Source organism: Gobio gobio (assembly GCF_949357685.1).
Source record: "Gobio gobio genome assembly, chromosome: 9".
Lineage (NCBI taxonomy): Eukaryota > Metazoa > Chordata > Actinopteri > Cypriniformes > Gobionidae > Gobio > Gobio gobio.
In genome coordinates, this window is record NC_137115.1 from 58,212,404 (window position 1) to 58,234,103 (window position 21,700).

At 40.4% G+C, this 21,700-nt stretch overlaps 2 protein-coding genes across 7 annotated transcripts in view; both read left to right on the forward strand.

Annotated features, from left to right (window-relative positions):
- LOC307132052 (uncharacterized protein) overlaps positions 1-21,700 on the forward strand; it is a gene marked incomplete at both ends in the record, with an annotated part of 279,581 nt that overhangs the window by 217,496 nt on the left and 40,385 nt on the right. The gene's annotated exons all lie outside the window — the stretch shown is intronic.
- afg2b (AFG2 AAA ATPase homolog B) overlaps positions 1-21,700 on the forward strand; it is a 32,180-nt gene that overhangs the window by 4,919 nt on the left and 5,561 nt on the right. For 2 of the 6 annotated variants that reach the window (XM_079825122.1, XM_079825123.1), the window contains 4 exons: positions 37-1,127; positions 6,698-6,880; positions 10,661-10,813; positions 13,680-13,889. In XM_079825122.1, the coding sequence (XP_079681248.1) occupies positions 54-1,127; positions 6,698-6,880; positions 10,661-10,813; positions 13,680-13,889 (1,620 nt within the window). In that variant the 5' untranslated portion in view covers positions 37-53. Of the gene's footprint in view, positions 1-36; positions 1,128-6,697; positions 6,881-10,618; positions 10,814-13,679; positions 13,890-21,700 lie in introns of all 6 variants that reach the window. The other 4 variants (XM_079825120.1, XM_079825121.1, XM_079825125.1 and 1 more) reach the window with 2 other exon arrangements.

The window sequence follows — 21,700 nt, forward strand, 5'->3', positions numbered from 1 at the left end:
CTCTGATGATGTTATCGTGTGTGTGTGTTCCCCCAGACAGCCGTTGATCTGAGATGACGCGTGTGGAGCGTGTGGAGCGTATGGAGCGTATGGAGTGTGTGGAGTGTGTGAGAGTGCTGCCCCCAGATGGCGTGGACACACACACTCAGCGCTGCCGGCTGGGCCCGGCTCTGATGTCCAGGCTGGGGCTGAGGCTGGGTTCTCCGGTTCTGCTCCGGGTTCTGCAGGGCTCGTGTGTGTGCACGGCCTGGCCCCGGCGGGACCTTGTGGACGGGCTCCTGACCATCAGCACCCGCTGTGCCACGCCGGACCTCAGCGCACACACACTCCGCGGACTCACACTCGACCCGCGGCTCATCAAACCGCTGAAGTGCCCCCGGCTGACCCGCCTGAGGGTGTCCGTGTTCCGGGAGCCCGAGGGCCCGGCGTCCGAGCGGAGCGTTCTGGAGCTGCTGGACGGGCTCTATGTGCACGAGGGCCACCTGGTGGAGCTGTGCTGTGGGCGCGGCGGGTTTGTGCGGGTGGAGGCCATGAATGCGGGCGCGCAGAGAGCGGGTCAGGTGACCAATCGGACCCGTGTGGAGATCAGCGCCATCCACCCCGTCCAGAACCTGCGGAGCCGGCGGGGCCCGGTGGAGGCCCTGGGCGAGGTGGAGCCGGTGTTCGCGGCGCTGAGAGACATGATCACGCTTCCTCTGCGGTACCCGCGGGCCCTCCGCCAGCTGGGCGTGTCCTGCCCCCGAGGGCTGCTCCTGATTGGCCCGCCCGGCGTGGGGAAAACCCGGCTGGTGCGGGCCGTCGCTCAGGGCACCGGGGCCGCGCTGGTGACGGTGAACGGGCCGGGGGTCACGGGGTCGCGACCCGGGGAGAGCGAGGAGAACCTGCGGGCGGTGTTCGCTCAGGCGCGGGCGGAGGCGGAGGACGGCCCGTGTGTTCTGCTCATCGATGAGATCGACTCGCTGTGCCCGCGGCGGACGGGCAGCGCCCCGGAGAACCGGCTGGTGGCTCAGCTGCTGACCCTGATGGACGCCATCGGGAGCCATGAGGGCTTCGTCATCATCGGAGCCACCAACCGACCGGACGCTCTCGACCCGGCGCTCCGCAGGCCCGGGAGGTTCGACAGAGAGGTACTTGCACATAAATATACATAAATATGAGTAGTGATCGACTAATATCGTTTTTTTTAGTACCGATAATTTTTGTTTTTTTGTGCCCGATAACCGATATACAGAACCGATATTGTTTTTTTTTGTTTTTTTTTTAGAACCAATACCGATATTATTATTTTTTATGTGCCCGAGAACCAATATTGATTTTTTTTGTTTTTTTTTTGAACCGAAAACTATATTATTATTTTTTTATGTGCCCGATAACCGATATACAGAACCGATATTGATTTTTTTTTTTTTTTTGGAACCGATACGATAATTTTTTTTTTTTTATGTGCCCGATAACCGATATACAGAACCGATATTGTTTTTTTTAGTTTTTTTTTTAGAACCTAAACCGATAATTTAGTTTTTTTGTGCCCGATAACCTAAATACAGAACCGATATTGATTTTTTTTATTATTTTTTTACCGATACCGATAATTTTTTTTTTTATGTGCCCGATAACCGATATTGATTTTTTTTTTTTTTTTTTTTTTTAGAACCGATACCGGTAATTTTTTTATTTTTTTTGCCCGATAACTGATATACAGAACCGATATTGATTTTTTTTTTTTTTTTTTTTTTACCGAAACCGATACATTTTTTTATGTGCCCGATAACCGATATACAGAATCGATATGTTTTTTTTTTTTTTAGAACCGATACCGATCATTTTTGTTTATTTGTGCCCGATAACCGATATACAGAACCGATATTTATTAAGTTGGCTTGAGAGAGCCAACTTACTGAAATCCTATTGTCTTCTGACCCTAAAATGTACAACTGTAACTCCTCCTTAACTCTACAAACTCCAAACTTGGCTCAGAACTTCTGCATAACTGATAAGACTTAAGGTTTTCCTAAAATTGACGATCAAAACTTGGACCTGGTGCTCCGGAGGCCCGGGAGGTTCGACAGAGAGGTACTTACATATAAATCTATACGAGTAGTGATCAACCGATATTGATTTTTTTTATTTTTTAGAACCGATACCGATCATTTTTTTTTTTTTTTTTTGTGCCCTATAACCGATATTTATTAGAGCCATCCTATTGTCTTCTGACCCTAAAATTTACAACTGTAACTCCTCCTTAACTCTACAAACTCCAAACTCGGCTCAGAACTTCAGCATGTTCTGATTTAGCGTGCTATATCTATTAGGGGTGCACCGATCCGATATTAGGATCGGATATCGGCCGCGATACTGACAAAATAGCTGGATCGGGGATCGGAAAAATGAACAGATCCACAAGCCGATCCAGGTGTTTTTTTTCCGTCGCAGCAGAACCTACGTCATTCGTCAGCTTCACGTGTGTCGCATGCTAGAAGCAACATGGAGCGAGCCAGAGAGTCGGTGTGGAGGAGATATTTCACGCTTGCCACGCCAACTAGTTCGTCGGCTGTTTGCAATGTCTGCAAAGTAACTTAAATGTTTCGAGGGGAGGTGGTATTACTGCAAAGTCAGGGTCTTTCCTTTTTGATGGCCGCCAAAGCCTAATTTGACGAGTTATTGTTTGTAGAACAGATGCTGCGCTTGTGACTGAGAGAGACCGACCAGAGAGCTCCTCCCCCGCGCGCGCTCTCTGGGTCTTCAAAATAATCAGCGTTAGCTCTCTCATATTTCACATATTAATCCAATTCCAAATCTAAAGGTCGGAAGACCGAAACCATGTTGCACGTGACACATTCGGACAATTTTGTCCTTGAATTACCGCTGGGTGTGCATTGCGCTCAAAAAATGTTGACTCTTCTCTGACCAGCTGACATAAAGCATACTTTCAATAAGCGGGAGACAAATTATATCCAGTTATGAAGTGTTTTCTGTGTGTTGACATCTTTCGCGATGTTCTAACAGACGGGATTCGCACACAACGCGTCTGCTAATGTCCGATTCGCGACCTAATGACTCCTTTGAACCGAATCATTTTAACGACTGGTTAGATTAGAACAACTGATCTGTCCAACACTGAACTCATGAATCAGTTTATTAATTTACTCAGAACGCATCTGAAATGAGAACACAAGTGTGCTTACCCAATTAAGCAAGAGTGGGTAGTAAGAATTATTTTTAATTATCAACAGTATTTCAGCTTATTTTTGTTGACAATGTGTAGTAAAATAAATAGGCCTAGCCTACAATCATTTAGACAGGAGTGAGGTGAAACCAGAACAAAGTTGTTATTAGCTAGCTGATCATTTTTATTAAATTGCATATGGCAGAAAATTAAGACTATTTGTTAATTTTGAATACTACTTTTTAATATTGATATGATTATATACCAAAACAATTATCTGTAGTGTAAAAAATGTTTGGTAACTGTCAGATTACTATTGTATGTTTGACTGTTTTTTGTTTCCACTGCTACATTTTATTTATTTAAAGAAGTTTGATTACATTCTATTTTAGATTTGAATGCACAATTGTTTTTTAAATAAATAAGAATTCAACACTTTACATACATCTGTTATTTTGTCTTAGTTATGTTTAGTTAGTAAAGTCTGGTGCCTTTAGTCTCTTCAAGGAAGGTATAAGGTGGAAGATATACAGTTTATTATTAATTCAACAATAGTATCGGATCGGTATCGGGACTGAAAAAGTCGGATCGGTGCACCCCTAATATCTATATCTCTATTCTAACTGATAAGACTTACGGTTTTCCTAAAATTGACGATCAAAACTTGGAAAAATCCATTGACGGAATGTTTAAATGAGCCAAGACTATTCAAACTCCAACTGACAAAATTCAAATGTTGACAGTTGGAGAGGCTCATCAGATCCATTAACTGCCATTCTGTCAACTATTTCTAAACCACCGACACTCACTTACCTTCCATTCTATCTGTTTATAATATAGAGGTACTTAAATATAAATCTATAATAGCAGGGTTTTTCCTGGGTCAAAAATGGTCTTCGGTGGTGGCTGACAGACATGGTCATCCATACACACACACACACACACACACACAGTAAAAAAGTCCCCTACCCACGTGATCTGCCAGCGCAACACTGACAATACATTTTAAATACATTTCACGGGAGGTTCGACAGAGAGGTAATTAACCCTATGGGGTACTTTGGGTCAAAAATGACCCGAAGCGTTTTATAATAAATAAATAAAAATCGTAGCTTCATCGGAATGGTCCGAAACTTGGTGACTTTATTGGTACTTGGTATATGTACACACAAGGAAATGGATTTGAAAAGTCTAAGTGGTCGTCGTAAAAAAAATAATCACACTCAGGACCTTCGGGTCAAAAATGACCCGCATAGGAAATTAATGGGAAATTTGCAAAAATATGAAAATACAGAGTTTTTTTGTGCGCACAAGCTACAAATCAGCCAGGATGCAGAAAAAAGGACTCAACAGTGAAGATCTCTAAAACATCAAGAGTGCAAAACAGACAAATACACTCACACACACACACACACACACACAAAAACACACACACAAATTAACGCGTGCCATTCCAAAAGCTAGTTGTGTTGTGTGTGTGTGTGTGTGTGTGTTTTTGTCTGTTTTGCACTCTTGATATTTTAGAGATCTTCACTGTTGAGTGTTTTTTTCTGCATTCTGGCTGATTTGTAGATTGTATGCACAAAAAAACTGTATTTTCATATTTCCCATTCATTTCCTATGGGGGTCATTTTTGAACCGAAGGTCCTGAGTGTGGCTTTTTTTTTTTTTTGGGAGGGGTGGGTGTTCATGTACCAAGTACCAATAAAGTCACCAAGTTTCGGACCATTCTGATCGTAAGATTATTGTAGAGTCACTGTGGTGAGATGGACTTTGTAACGATGTTTTTAGAGCCTTTTATGGGTCTTGTGAGTGTAAATGTACTGAATGCCAATGGAGGCCTATCTGAAGCCTTTCTCAGCATCAGCTTTACACTAAAATATCTTCATTTGTGTCTGAAGATGAACGGAGGTCTGACGGGTGTCCAACCACATGAGGCTCAGTCATTAATGACACAATTTACAGTTTTGGCTGAACTAACCCTTTAAAGACGTTTTATCAGGACACTTGTCCATCGGGCAAGTAAAATTCTCTTTCACTTGCCCCTTCAAAAAATCCACTTGTCCGGGACAAGCGTTAATGTCGAGCCCTGGCTTAAGTGTTGTAGAGCTTGTAGTATTAATTTCCACATGCAGTTACACATTGTTGGTTAAAAACATTGAGTGGCTGGTAGATTTTGAAATGTCCACAGTGGCCGGTGGAGAGAGTTAAAGGGTTAGTTCAGCCAAAACTGTAAATTGTGTGATTAATGACTGAGCCTCATGTGGTTGGACACCCGTCAGACCTCCGTTCATCTTCAGACACAAATGAAGATATTTTAGTGTAAATCTGATGCTCTGAAAGGCCTCCATTGGCTCAACTTTACACTCTCAAGACCCTTAAAAGACACTAAAGACTAAAGTTACAAAGTCCATCTCACTACAGCGGCTCTACAATAACTTTATGAAGACGAGAATAGTTTCTGTGCGCAAAAAAACCCTAAATAACGACTTATATAGAGATGACGATTTCAAAACACGGCATCATGAAGCTTCAGAGCGTTATGAGTCAGTGAGTCGATTCAGCGGTTCAGAGCGTTATGAGTCAGTGAGTCGATTCAGCGGTTCAGAGCGTTATGAATCAGTGAGTCGATTCAGCGGTTTGGAGCATTATGAATCAGTGAGTCGATTCAGCGGTTCAGAGTGTTATGAATCAGTGAGTTGATTCAGCAGTTCAGAGTGTTATGAATCAGTGAGTCGATTCAGCGGTTCAGAGCGTTATGAATCACTGAGCCGAATGATGATTCGGATCGCGTGTCAAACCGCTGAAATTTGGCGCTCCAAACCGCTGAATCGACTCACTGATTCATAACACTCTGAACTGCTGAATCAACTCACTGATTCATAACACTCTGAACCGCTGAATCGACTCACTGATTCATAATGCTCCAAACCGCTGAATCGACTCACTGATTCATAACGCTCTGAACCGCTGAATCGACTCACTGATTCATAACGCTCTGAACCGCTGAATCGACTCACTGATTCATAACGCTCTGAACCGCTGAATCGACTCACTGATTCATAACGCTCTGAAGCTTCATGATGCTGTGTTTTGAAATCGTCATCACTATATAAGTCGTTATTTAGGGTTTTTTTGCGCACAGAAACTATTCTCGTCTTCATAAAGTTATTGTAGAGCCGCTGTAGTGAGATGGACTTTGTAACTTTAGTCTTTAGTGTCTTTTAAGGGTCTTGAGAGTGTAAAGTTGAGCCAATGGAGGCCTTTCAGAGCATCAGATTTACACTAAAATATCTTCATTTGTGTCTGAAGATGAACGGAGGTCTGACGGGTGTCCAACCACATGAGGCTCAGTCATTCATGACACAATTTACATTTTTGGGTGAACAAACCCTTTGAGTGTTGTAGAGCTTGTAGTATTAATTTCCACATGCAGTTACACATTGTTGGTTAAAAGCATTGAGTGGCTGGTAGATTTTGAAATGTCCACAGTGGCCGGTGGAGAGTTGATGTCCGCCCGTGTGTCGGCAGGTGGTGATGGGCGCGCCGTCGCTGCTGCAGCGGGCAGGTATCCTGAGGTGTGTGTGCCAGCAGATGCCGCTCTGCCCTGATGTGGACCTGAACGCTGTGGCTGAAATGACCTGTGGATTCGTCGGAGCGGATCTGAGCGCGCTCAGTCGAGAGGCGGCGCTGCAGGCCATGAGACACTCGCCGGTTCGAGCACTCGTAGAAATACACAAGAAAGCCTAGATGTCACCTGGCGGCCATCTTGTCTCAGTCCGCTCGCTCACTCATTGTGTTTTAATGGTGCGTTTACTTTTTAAAATAACCATATCTTGCTATATTTTCTACCGATTTTCAAACGGCTTGGTTTGTTATAAACATCAGAGATGTAGTTATGACGAGGGATCGACCGATATGGATTTTTTAGTAGCGATACCGATTTTTTTTTCATCAGCCTTAGCCGATGACCGATACAGGCTGCCGATTTTCTTTTTTTTGCCGATACTGCTTTTGCTCCCTCAATTTACAACATAAAAATGACACAATGATCAAGATGATAACAATTTAAAATTTACAATTTAAAAAAGGAACATTTATCGAACTAAAAAAAACAATATAACAAATAGTAAAAACAGGTGAGGTAGAACGAAAAAAAAAGAGTTCAGTGGTGAAAATAAATATTTAAGCATAAATAAAATAATGACACTATTGCGCACAGTATCAACAAGCGAGCAGCATAATAAAGTGCACACTGACTGGACTATACTTCATTTACAACTATTTACAACCTAGTCATTTAATGGTTACACTCTAAAAAATGCTGGGTTAAAAATAACCCAAGTTGGCTTGAATATGGACTAACCCAGCAATTGGGTTGTTTTGACCCAGCGGTTGGGTTAAATGTTAGTCCATTAATATTTTCAACCCAACTTGGGTTATTTTTAACCCAGCATTGTTTAGAGTGTATGTGCACTTCACTGAATCTCTTCTAGAGCAACACCAGCGGTAATTCAGGAGAAAATCTCCCAATGCTCCACGTGAAACTTCAGTCTTTCCACCTTTTACCATCGCGTCAATTCTCAATTGATTTTGATTAATATGCGCGAGGGAGAGCGAGAGAGTTTGAAGACGGTGAGAGCTGCCCTGTGGACGCCTGACTGGAAATAATGCAGGGGAAAAATATCGACGAACGCAGCAGCCTTATATCGGCCGATACACGCAATTATCAGCCCGATATATCGGTCTAACACTAATCCAGAATAGGGCTGCAACTACGAAAATACGTCGAGGACGCGTCACATTATTTACGTTCTAGAATAGAACAGATCTAGAATAATGATTGGAATGATTAGAATCATTGGTTTTCACACTGCCGGTGTTCGTCTCGCGCAACTGAACCGTGGCGTGTGTATTGTAAATACAGACGAATATTGTCCATTCGGTCACATTTTTCCGGTGTTCTTGTATATAGGTAGTTTACATGATTAAAGTAACATTAAAGTTAAGATATGCCTCTAGTTTTAATCATTTATATGTGTCTTTGAAGTTTGGGCAAAAACTTCTGGCAGCTTTAGTCGTTGTTTACGCACATGTATATCTTCAAAATAGACGACTAGTTCTACATTAACACTGCTGAAACTCCTCTTTGTGAACCTTTTGCAGATTAATACAAGTGTATTTTCATTTACTATTGACACAAATCAATAAGTAAATCATACTCAACTATTATAGTAAACAACATTTCCTAATTTGGCCTACTCTGTATACATTTTATGATGAATAGTATCATTAGTTATACATAATGTTTAAAATGCTTCTTGTGTTTTATATATTTCATTATAAAATGGCTTAAGTACACTACCCTCCCTGAAATACAATTAATATTGTTGTCATTCATTGATTTCATGTTAAAATAATATACAAATTCACTACCCTCTTTGAAATACAATAATCAGTAAAAAAGAATCATCAGATTAATCCGGAAAAAGAATCATTAGATTAGTCGACTAATCGAAAAAGAATCATTAGAATAGTTGACTAAACAAAACAAAAAATCATTAGATTAGGCGACTAATTGAAAATAATCATTAGATTAGTCGGCTAATCGGAAAAAAATCATTAGAATAGTTGATTAAACAAAAACAAAATCATTAGATTAGTCAGCTAATCGAAAAGAATCGCTAGACTAGGCGACTAAACGGAAAACAAGCATTAGATTAGTTGACTAAGCGGAAAACAACCATCAGATCAGGCGACCAATCGGAAAATAAGCATTAGATTAGACGGCTAATCGAAAAAGAATCGATAGACTAGCCGACTAAAAGGAAATAATCATTAGATTAGTCGACTAACCGAAAAACAGCCATTAGATTAGTCGACTAAGCGGAAAAAAAATTATTTGATTAGTCGACTAACCGAAAAACAACCATTAGATTAGTCGACTAAGCGGAAAAAAAATTATTTGATTAGTCGACTAACCGAAAAACAACCATTAGATTAGTCGACTAAGCGAAAAATAATCATTAGATTGGTCGGCTAATCAGAAAAGAATCGATAGGCTAGGTGACTAAAATAAGCATTAGATTAGGTGACCAATCGAAAAATAATAATTCGATTAGTCAGCTAATCGAAAAAGAATCGATAGACTAGTCGACTAAATGAAAATAAGCATTAGATTTGGCGACTAATCGAAAACAATCATTAGATTAGGCGACTAAGCGAAAAATAATCATCAGATTAGTCGACTAATCGAAAAAGAATCATTAGAATAGTTGACTAAACAAAACAAAAAATCATTAGATTAGGCGACTAATTGAAAATAATCATTAGATTAGTCGGCTAATCGGAAAAAAATCATTAGAATAGTTGATTAAACAAAAACAAAATCATTAGATTAGTCAGCTAATCGAAAAGAATCGCTAGACTAGGCGACTAAACGGAAAACAAGCATTAGATTAGTTGACTAAGCGGAAAACAACCATCAGATCAGGCGACCAATCGGAAAATAAGCATTAGATTAGACGGCTAATCGAAAAAGAATCGATAGACTAGCCGACTAAAAGGAAATAATCATTAGATTAGTCGACTAACCGAAAAACAGCCATTAGATTAGTCGACTAAGCGGAAAAAAAATTATTTGATTAGTCGACTAACCGAAAAACAACCATTAGATTAGTCGACTAAGCGAAAAATAATCATTAGATTGGTCGGCTAATCAGAAAAGAATCGATAGGCTAGGTGACTAAAATAAGCATTAGATTAGGTGACCAATCGAAAAATAATAATTCGATTAGTCAGCTAATCGAAAAAGAATCGATAGACTAGTCGACTAAATGAAAATAAGCATTAGATTTGGCGACTAATCGAAAACAATCATTAGATTAGGCGACTAAGCGAAAAATAATCATCAGATTAGCCGGCTAATCGAAAAATAATCGTTAGATTAGTCGGCTAATCGAAAAAAGAATCGATACACTAGTCGGCCAAGTGAAAAATAAGCATTAGATTAGTTGACTAAGCGAAAAACAATCATTAGATTAGGAGACTAGTCGGAAAACAAGCACTAGATTAGGCGACTAAGCAAAAAACTATCATCAGATTAGGCGACTACCTGAAAAATAATCGGTAGATTAGTCGACTAAAAGGGAAAATAATCACCAGATTAGTCGACTAATCGAGAAAATAATCGATAGATTAGTCGACACAAAAAATTATCGTTAGTTGCAGCTCTAATCCAGAATTATAGCCACGTCAATAACGTGTGTAAGAAGCCAAACCAGAGAAGCGAGATAAGAGTATTTGAGTTCAGATCACTCGCCTTACATCAGGCACCAAAGAGCCCTGCCTGTGACAAGATGGCCGCCGGTGACAAGATGGCCGCCGCTGATGACGTTAGAGATCTAGCCTTTATATGTATATCTTATGGTTCACTGATGTTTTACCCATAAGCCTCTGGTTTGTTCTGGTGTTGTGATGCGCTGTGGGCGTCAGGCGGGCGAGTCGGTGTCGATGCAGCACTTCCTGCGGGCGCTGAGGCTGGTTCAGCCGTCGTGTTTGAGGAGCGCCGCAGGAGTCACGGACCTCAGACCCGTCCGCTGGGAGCAGATCGGGGGCCTGGAGGACGTCAAGCTCAAACTCAAACAGGTACAAGCAGGGCTCATTTTGACAGCATATTTTGATTTAGTTTTAGTCATAGTCTTTTTACTAAAATGCATTTAGTTTTAGTCATATTTTAGTCACCTGAATTGTTTTTAGTATAATGCTGCGTTCACACCAAACGCTAATAGAGCGTCAAAATCGCGTCTACCGCGTCTAGTTTCACGCGCGAACATTTTGAATGCATTCGCGCGTCCGCAGCGAGTTGGACGCGCGTAGAAATCGAGCGTTTGAAGTGAAATTGACGCGCGTTCAAGGCACTCCAGGAGAAATATGTCATAAAACACCACTCTGCCTCTTTTCATTTTCATTAAACATATATATTAAGCATTAATAGCCACACAAATGTGGTCCAGGCAACTACATTATCTTCACTGCATGTATGTTTAAATATCCTTAAAATATAAAGTTATGAAACTTCTCTTTGCCCTCATTCAAAACGATTTGGCAGACAACAAATTATAGATTCATGAGAGCAAAGATCGGCCGTTAGATCAACACAAGATGCACCACTACAGGCCATCAGAGCAGCGGCAGATGCAGAAGGACTGGCTGAGGAAAGGCTGCTCTCGCTGGGGTTAATGAGCGCTGATCGCCCGCTGATCGCCTGGAGCTCACAACTCCAAAAACACAAGATTATTTTATATTAAATAGGAGCTCTCTTTATAAATAAACCACAGATTTGAGCTTTAAACAACTACATTCCCACTTGAAAAAGTCTTAAAACTACATTTTGTGACACAATAGTACTATTTTTAATTTATGCAGGGTTTCTCATCACGTCACTTTACCACGTGACAGCAGCGAGCAGGCTCCTGATTGGTTAACGCGGCGCGAATTGACGTCAAAGTTCAAATTTTTCAACTCGGGCGTCAGACGCGAATTCGCTTCAAACGCGTGAATGCACAAAAGCAACACTCGCGTGTAACACGCAAGACGCTCAATTCGCGCGAACTGGATGCGCGAATGAGGTGGATTCGCGTCCTTCGCGCAGCGCGAAACGCGCCTTCCGCGCCACGGGACCTCCAGACGCGCGTCAACGCGCCTTTCCATTGACTTAACATTGAAATCACTCGCGCCAGACGCTCAATTCGCGTTTGGTGTGAACGCAGCATTAGTCTAGTTTTAGTCGACTAAATATCATAAGATTACAGTCTACAGTAGATTTAGTCTCCTAAGATCTAATGAGCTTAGTTAAATTGTAATACATTAAGCATTTAAGTATTATATAACCGACTGTCACTTGAACTGACATTTTGACATCATTTTGTTTTTGACATTAAAAATACACGAAAAAGAGCTCCATTCACTTTTTTTGTTTGTTTTTAAAAACATCTAAATAGTTTGTATAAGTTTGTATTTCTGTTTTAGTTAGTATATCATGTTAAGCTAAAGCTTCAAATAAGTTTTTTTATTTTGTTTAATTTCAGTTAACATTTATTTAATTTCAAGTAACAAAGTTTTTTTTTTATGGTTTTAGTGAACTACTATAACCCTGATACTTTATTGAATATGTGTCTAATACTGGTCTTTCCTCCTGACTATAAATTAAATGGGAATGAAATTAAATACAGTTTATTGTGTAAGCAAAAACGAATATATAATGCGTGACTTTTAATTATAAACAAGCTGGAAATACACCAGGACTCTTATTTTGAAATCTCGCCTTACTATTGCAGTTGCAGGAGCTCATTCAAGTTCAGATGAGGAGATAAAATATGCATCGTTACAACCGTCTAAAACATATGACTATATAAACATCGTAAAGTAAACATTGTGATTATTCATCAGCATTAGTTCATAAACACTGGTCTGGCATAAGTGTGTGTTATTGATTGAGCCGCTCTGGAGCTGGATTGGGGGTGTGTGTGTGTGTGTGTGTGTGTGTGTGTGTGTGTGTGTGTGTGTGTGTGTTATTGATTGAGCCGCTCTGGAGCTGGATTGGGGTGTGTGTGTGTGTGTGTGTGTGTGTGTGTGTGTGTGTGTGTGTGTGTGTGTGTGTGTGTGTGTGTGTGTGTGTGTGTGTGTGTGTGTGTGTGTTATTGATTGAGCCGCTCTGGAGCTGGATTGGGTGTGTGTGTGTGTGTGTGTGTTATTGATTGAGCCGCTCTGGAGCTGGATTGGGTGTGTGTGTGTGTGTGTGTGTGTGTTATTGATTGAGCCGCTCTGGAGCTGGATTGGGTGTGTGTGTGTGTGTGTGTGTGTGTTATTGATTGAGCCGCTCTGGAGCTGGATTGGGGGTGTGTGTGTGTGTGTGTGTGTGTGTGTGTGTGTGTGTGTGTGTTATTGATTGAGCCGCTCTGGAGCTGGATTGGGTGTGTGTGTGTGTGTGTGTGTGTGTTATTGATTGAGCCGCTCTGGAGCTGGATTGGGTGTGTGTGTGTGTGTGTGTGTGTGTTATTGATTGAGCCGCTCTGGAGCTGGATTGGGGGTGTGTGGGTGTGTGTGTGTGTGTGTGTGTGTTATTGATTGAGCCGCTCTGGAGCTGGATTGGGGGTGAGCCGTGTTTTCCAGCGGTTCGATCAGCATCTGTTACACAGGATATATCAGTTCTGACTGGATCTCTTCCCTAATCGTCCCTTCCTAACATTTTCGTCTCGTTTTTATTTGTTGACAAAAATGACCGTTGATTTTTGTTATAGTTTTTGGCATCCAACACTAGTTTTTATTTAGTTATCGTCTCGTTTTCATCAGTGAAAAAAGGTCATTGACGAAAATTATGACAAATTATTCGTCAACGAAATGAACACTGTACACGAGTTCCCTCTGTCCCGCGTCTTCTGTTCTTCTGTTCTTCTGTTCTTCTGTTCTTCTGTTCTTCTGTTCTGTTGCGTGACGCTTCTCTTGTGCCCAGAGCATCGAGTGGCCCATGAGGTTCCCCGAGGCGCTGGTGCGGATGGGCGTGGCCCGGCCCAGAGGAGTTCTGCTCTACGGCCCGCCCGGCTGTGCCAAGACCACGCTGGTGAAAGCAGCCGCCTCTTCCTCACACTGCACCTTCCTCTCCCTCAGCGGAGCTCAGCTCTTCTCGCCTTATGTGGGAGACTCAGAGAAAACACTGGCACAGGTGCGACTACACACACTTAAAGGGACAGTTCACCCTAAAATTAGAATGACCCCATGATTTACTCATCATAGGTGTGTGACATTCTTCTCTCAGACAAACACATTATATTAATAATGTCCTGGCTCTTCCAAGCTTTATAATGACAGTGAAGTCTATAAAATGGCATCCGTCCATCATAAAAGTGCATCTGTCCATCATAAAAGAGCATCTGTCCATCATAATAGTGCATCTGTCCATCATAAAAGTGCATCTGTCCATCATAAAAGTGCATCTGTCCATCATAAAAGTGCATCCGTCCATCATAAAAGTGCATCTGTCCATCATAAAAGTGCATCTGTCCATCATAAAAGTGCATCTGTCCATCATAAAAGTGCATCTGTCCATCATAAAAGTGCATCTGTCCATCATAAAAGTGCATCTGTCCATCATAAAAGTGCATCTATCCATCATAAAAGTGCATCTAGCCATCATAAAAGTGAATCCGTCCATCATAATAGTGCATCCGTCCATCATAAAAGTGCATCTATCCATCATAAAAGTGCATCTAGCCATTAGGGCTGTGCAATTAATCGAATTTCGATTTCGATTTTGCCTCCCAACGATCACCAAAATAGTACAATCGAGAAAAAACGATTATTTTGCCATGTTCAGTTTTGCAAGAACACTCTTATTTTGTCTTGCGTTCTGAATGAAACATCCGCCCCTCCCGAAGCCACAAATCTCTCTCAGGTCGTGAGTCTCGTGTGCATATCATCCGCTGGAATTTAAAAACTCGGCGCGAGTAAAGATGGCAGAAGGAGGGCAGTTACAGCAGCGTTTGGTGAGCAAAAAAGGCAAAACCAACTCCGTTGTCTGGGAACAGTTTGGCTTCGAGGAATCAGACGACGAGCAGAAATATGCTACGTGCAAGATTTGCTACATGGTATTTGGTAGTGGCTGCAACGCAAGGGAACATCACGAATTTGTTTAACCACTTGAAAGAGTGACCTATGACAATCTAATAAAGAAACAAAAACTGACGAGAGCAGGGGTGCCGTGTAAACGTCCTTTTTTTCCTTCATATTTTTCAAATAATTCTCTCTTTGTAAACTTTGTTCAATGCATGCGAGTGCTGCCATTTCGCCGGGTTTAGTGCCAGAAGACGCGAATGAGAAGACGCGCGCGCTGTGAGAAAATGTGCGCCTCACAGCGCGCAAATATTGAGTTCTCTTTGAAGTCTTGCTCTTGAACGGACAAACTCACACAAAACGTATGTCAACATGTCCATCTTGATGAGTATCCTAGCAGACATAGTCTGTATATGCCTTAAGTGAACTTTATACAGTCGAGAAAGACGACGCATATCCTCTTAAAGGGGCAGTAGCACAACAAAAGACAAGGACATCACTCACCGCTCTTGATTGAATAGCTTTTGTAAGTTTAATAGAATTAATCTTTAATTTATGCACTTAAATATGCAATGTTATTTTACTTTTGATACATTTCTGTACCTGAAAACTAATGTTAGACATACCTGAAAAGCATATCTAGCCGAACCATATTGTTGATCTTATTTATTTGTGGTTATCATTTTTACGTGAATACTTTTATACTTTGATTTGAATATATGTTATATTATTTATTTTAATAGTTCAAAAAGTACAACAAATGTTACAATTTCAATTGAATTGTTGAAAGGTGTATTTTTAATAAATGCAACACATTCCCAAAGTCATGTGAAATAATCGTGTTACATAATCGTGATTTCAATATTGACCAAAATAATCGTGATTATGATTTTTTCCATAATCGAGCAGCCCTACTAGCCATCATAAAAGTGCATCCGTCCATCATAAAAGTGCATCCATCCATCATAAAAGTGCATCTATCCATCATAAAAGTGCATCTATCCATCATAAAAGTGCATCCGTCCATCATAATAGTGCATCTATCCATCATAATAGTGCATCCGTCCATCATAATAGTGCATCTATCCATCATAATAGTGCATCCGTCCATCATAATAGTGCATCTATCCATCATAATAGTGCATCCGTCCATCATAATAGTGCATCTATCCATCATAAAAGTGCATCTGTCCATCATAATAGTGCATCTATCCATCATAATAGTGCATCCGTCCATCATAATAGTGCATCTATCCATCATAAAAGTGCATCCGTCCATCATAAAAGTGCATCCGTCCATCATAATAGTGCATCTAGCCATCATAAAAGTGCATCCGTCCATCATAATAGTGCATCTAGCCATCATAAAAGTGCATCCGTCCATCATAAAAGTGCATCTATCATCATAATAGTGCATCCGTCCGTCCATCATAATAGTGCATCTATCCATCATAATAGTGCATCTATCCATCATAATAGTGCATCCATCCATCATAAAAGTGCATCTATCCATCATAATAGTGCATCCGTCCATCATAATAGTGCATCTAGCCATCATAAAAGTGCATCCGTCCATCATAAAAGTGCATCTATCATCATAATAGTGCATCCGTCCGTCCATCATAATAGTGCATCTATCCATCATAATAGTGCATCTATCCATCATAATAGTGCATCCGTCCATCATAAAAGTGCATCTGTCCATCATAATAGTGCATCTATCCATCATAATAGTGCATCCGTCCATCATAATAGTGCATCTATCCATCATAATAGTGCATCCGTCCATCATAATAGTGCATCTATCCATCATAATAGTGCATCCGTCCATCATAATAGTGCATCTATCCATCATAAAAGTGCATCCGTCCATCATAATAGTGCATCTAGCCATCATAAAAGTGCATCCGTCCATCATAAAAGTGCATCTATCATCATAATAGTGCATCCGTCCGTCCATCATAATAGTGCATCTATCCATCATAATAGTGCATCTATCCATCATAATAGTGCATCCATCCATCATAAAAGTGCATCTATCCATCATAATAGTGCATCCGTCCATCATAATAGTGCATCTAGCCATCATAATAGTGCATCCGTCCATCATAATAGTGCATCTAGCCATCATAAAAGTGCATCCGTCCATCATAATAGTGCATCTATCCATCATAATGGTGCATCCGTCCAACATAAAAGTGCATCCGTCCATCATAAAAGTGCATCCGTCCATCATAATAGTGCATCCGTCCATCATAATAGTGCATCTAGCCATCATAAAAGTGCATCCGTCCATCATAAAAGTGCATCTATCCATCATAATGGTGCATCCGTCCAACATAAAAGTGCATCCGTCCATCATAAAAGTGCATCCGTCCATCATAATAGTGCATCCGTCCATCATAAAAGTGCATCTAGCCATCATAAAAGTGCATCCGTCCATCATAATAGTGCATCTATCCATCATAATAGTGCATCCGTCCATCATAATAGTGCATCTAGCCATCATAAAAGTGCATCCGTCCATCATAATAGTGCATCTATCCATCATAATAGTGCATCCGTCCATCATAAAAGTGCATCTATCCATCATAAAAGTGCATCCGTCCATCATAATAGTGCATCTATCCATCATAATAGTGCATCCGTCCATCATAAAAGTGCATCCGTCCATCATAATAGTGCATCCGTCCATCATAATAGTGCATCTAGCCATCATAAAAGTGCATCCGTCCATCATAAAAGTGCATCTATCCATCATAATAGTGCATCCGTCCATCATAAAAGTGCATCTAGCCATCATAATAGTGCATCTGGCCATCATAAAAGTGCATCCGTCCATCATAATAGTGCATCTAGCCATCATAATAGTGCATCCGTCCATCATAATAGTGCATCTATCCATCATAAAAGTGCATCCGTCCATCATAATAGTGCATCTAGCCATCATAAAAGTGCATCCGTCCATCATAATAGTGCATCTAGCCATCATAAAAGTGCATCCGTCCATCATAATAGTGCATCTAGCCATCATAAAAGTGCATCCGTCCATCATAAAAGTGCATCTATCCATCATAAAAGTGCATCCGTCCATCATAATAGTGCATCTAGCCATCATAAAAGTGCATCCGTCCATCATAAAAGTGAATCTATCCATCATAATAGTGCATCCGTCCATCATAAAAGTGAATCTATCCATCATAATAGTGCATCCGTCCATAGTAAAAGTGCATCTATCCATCATAATAGTGCATCTATCCATCATAATAGTGCATCCGTCCATCATAATAGTGCATCTATCCATCATAATAGTGCATCTATCCATCATAAAAGTGCATCTATCCATCATAAAAGTGCATCTATTCATCATAAAAGTGCATCCGTCCATCATAAAAGTGCATCTATCCATCATAAAAGAGCATCTGTCCATCATAAAAGTGCATCCGTCCATCATAAAAGTGCATCTATCCATCATAAAAGTGCATCCGTCCATCATAATAGTGCATCTATCCATCATAATAGTGCATCCGTCCATCATAAAAGTGCATCCGTCCATCATAATAGTGCATCCGTCCATCATAATAGTGCATCTAGCCATCATAAAAGTGCATCCGTCCATCATAAAAGTGCATCTGTCCATCATAATAGTGCATCCGTCCATCATAAAAGTGCATCTAGCCATCATAATAGTGCATCTGGCCATCATAAAAGTGCATCCGTCCATCATAATAGTGCATCTAGCCATCATAATAGTGCATCCGTCCATCATAATAGTGCATCTATCCATCATAAAAGTGCATCCGTCCATCATAATAGTGCATCTAGCCATCATAAAAGTGCATCCGTCCATCATAATAGTGCATCTAGCCATCATAAAAGTGCATCCGTCCATCATAATAGTGCATCTAGCCATCATAAAAGTGCATCCGTCCATCATAAAAGTGCATCTATCCATCATAATAGTGCATCCGTCCATCATAAAAGTGCATCTATCCATCATAATAGTGCATCCGTCCATAGTAAAAGTGCATCTATCCATCATAATAGTGCATCTATCCATCATAATAGTGCATCCGTCCATCATAATAGTGCATCTATCCATCATAATAGTGCATCTATCCATCATAAAAGTGCATCTATCCATCATAAAAGTGCATCTATTCATCATAAAAGTGCATTCATCCATCATAAAAGTGCATCTATCCATCATAAAAGTGCATCTATCCATCATAAAAGTGCATCCATCCATCATAAGTGCATCTATCCATCATAAAAGTGCATCCGTCCATCATAATAGTGCATCTATCCATCATAATAGTGCATCCGTCCATCATAAAAGTGCATCTATCCATCATAATAGTGCATCTATCCATCATAATAGTGCATCCGTCCATCATAATAGTGCATCTATCCATCATAAAAGTGCATCCGTCCATCATAAAAGTGCATCTATCCATCATAAAAGTGCATCCGTCCATCATAATAGTGCATCTAGCCATCATAAAAGTGCATCCGTCCATCATAATAGTGCATCTATCCATCATAAAAGTGCATCCATCCATCATAAGTGCATCTATCCATCATAAAAGTGCATCCGTCCATCATAATAGTGCATCTATCCATCATAATAGTGCATCCGTCCATCATAAAAGTGCATCTATCCATCATAATAGTGCATCTATCCATCATAATAGTGCATCCGTCCATCATAATAGTGCATCTATCCATCATAATAGTGCATCTATCCATCATAAAAGTGCATCCGTCCATCATAAAAGTGCATCTATCCATCATAAAAGTGCATCCGTCCATCATAATAGTGCATCTAGCCATCATAAAAGTGCATCCGTCCATCATAATAGTGCATCTATCCATCATAATAGTGCATCCGTCCATCATAAAAGTGCATCTATCCATCATAAAAGAGCATCTGTCCATCATAATAGTGCATCTATCCATCATAATAGTGCATCCGTCCATCATAATAGTGCATCTATCCATCATAATAGTGCATCTATCCATCATAAAAGTGCATCCGTCCATCATAAAAGTGCATCTATCCATCATAAAAGTGCATCCGTCCATCATAATAGTGCATCTAGCCATCATAAAAGTGCATCCGTCCATCATAATAGTGCATCTATCCATCATAAAAGTGCATCCGTCCATCATAATAGTGCATCTAGCCATCATAAAAGTGCATCCGTCCATCATAATAGTGCATCTATCCATCATAATAGTGCATCCGTCCATCATAATAGTGCATCCGTCCATCATAATAGTGCATCTAGCCATCATAAAAGTGCATCCGTCCATCATAAAAGTGCATCTGTCCATCATAATAGTGCATCTAGCCATCATAAAAGTGCATCCGTCCATCATAAAAGTGCATCTATCCATCATAATAGTGCATCTATCCATCATAATAGTGCATCCGTCCATCATAATAGTGCATCTAGCCATCATAAAAGTGCATCCGTCCATCATAAAAGTGCATCTATCCATCATAATAGTGCATCTATCCATCATAATAGTGCATCTATCCATCATAAAAGTGCATCCGTCCATCATAATAGTGCATCTAGCCATCATAAAAGTGCATCCGTCCATCATAATAGTGCATCTATCCATCATAATAGTGCATCCGTCCATCATAAAAGTGCATCTATCCATCATAAAAGTGCATCCGTCCATCATAAAAGTGCATCTATCCATCATAATAGTGCATCTATCCATCATAAAAGTGCATCTATCCATCATAAAAGTGCATCCGTCCATCATAATAGTGCATCTATCCATCATAATAGTGCATCCGTCCATCATAATAGTGCATCTATCCATCATAAAAGTGCATCCGTCCATCATAATAGTGCATCTATCCATCATAATAGTGCATCCGTCCATCATAATAGTGCATCTATCCATCATAAAAGTGCATCCGTCCATCATAAAAGTGCATCTATCCATCATAATAGTGCATCTATCCATCATAATAGTGCATCTGTCCATCATAAAAGTGCATCTATCCATCATAATAGTGCATCTATCCATCATAAAAGTGCATCCGTCCATCATAAAAGTGCATCTATCCATCATAATAGTGCATCTATCCATCATAATAGTGCATCTATCCATCATAAAAGTGCATCCGTCCATCATAATAGTGCATCTAGCCATCATAAAAGTGCATCCGTCCATCATAATAGTGCATCCGTCCATCATAATAGTGCATCTATCCATCATAATAGTGCATCTATCCATCATAAAAGTGCATCTATCCATCATAAGTGCATCCATCCATCATAAGTGCATCTATCCATCATAAAAGTGCATCTGTCCATCATAAAAGTGCATCTGTCCATCATAAAAGAGCATCTATCCATCATAAAAGTGCATCTATCCATCATAAAAGTGCATCTGTCCATCATAAAAGAGCATCTATCCATCATAAAAGTGCATCTGTCCATCATAAAAGTGCATCTGTCCATCATAAAAGTGCATCTGTCCATCATAAGTGTATCTGTCCATCATAAGTGTATCTATCCATCATAAAAGTGCATCTATCCATCATAAAAGTGCATCCGTCCATCATAATAGTGCATCTATCCATCATAAAAGTGCATCCGTCCATCATAATAGTGCATCTAGCCATCATAAAAGTGCATCCGTCCATCATAATAGTGCATCTATCCATCATAATAGTGCATCCGTCCATCATAAAAGTGCATCTATCCATCATAATGGTGCATCTATCCATCATAATAGTGCATCTATCCATCATAAAAGTGCATCTATCCATCATAAAAGTGCATCCATCCATCATAAGTGCATCTATCCATCATAAAAGTGCATCTGTCCATCATAAAAGTGCATCTGTCCATCATAAAAGTGCATCTATCCATCATAAAAGTGCATCTGTCCATC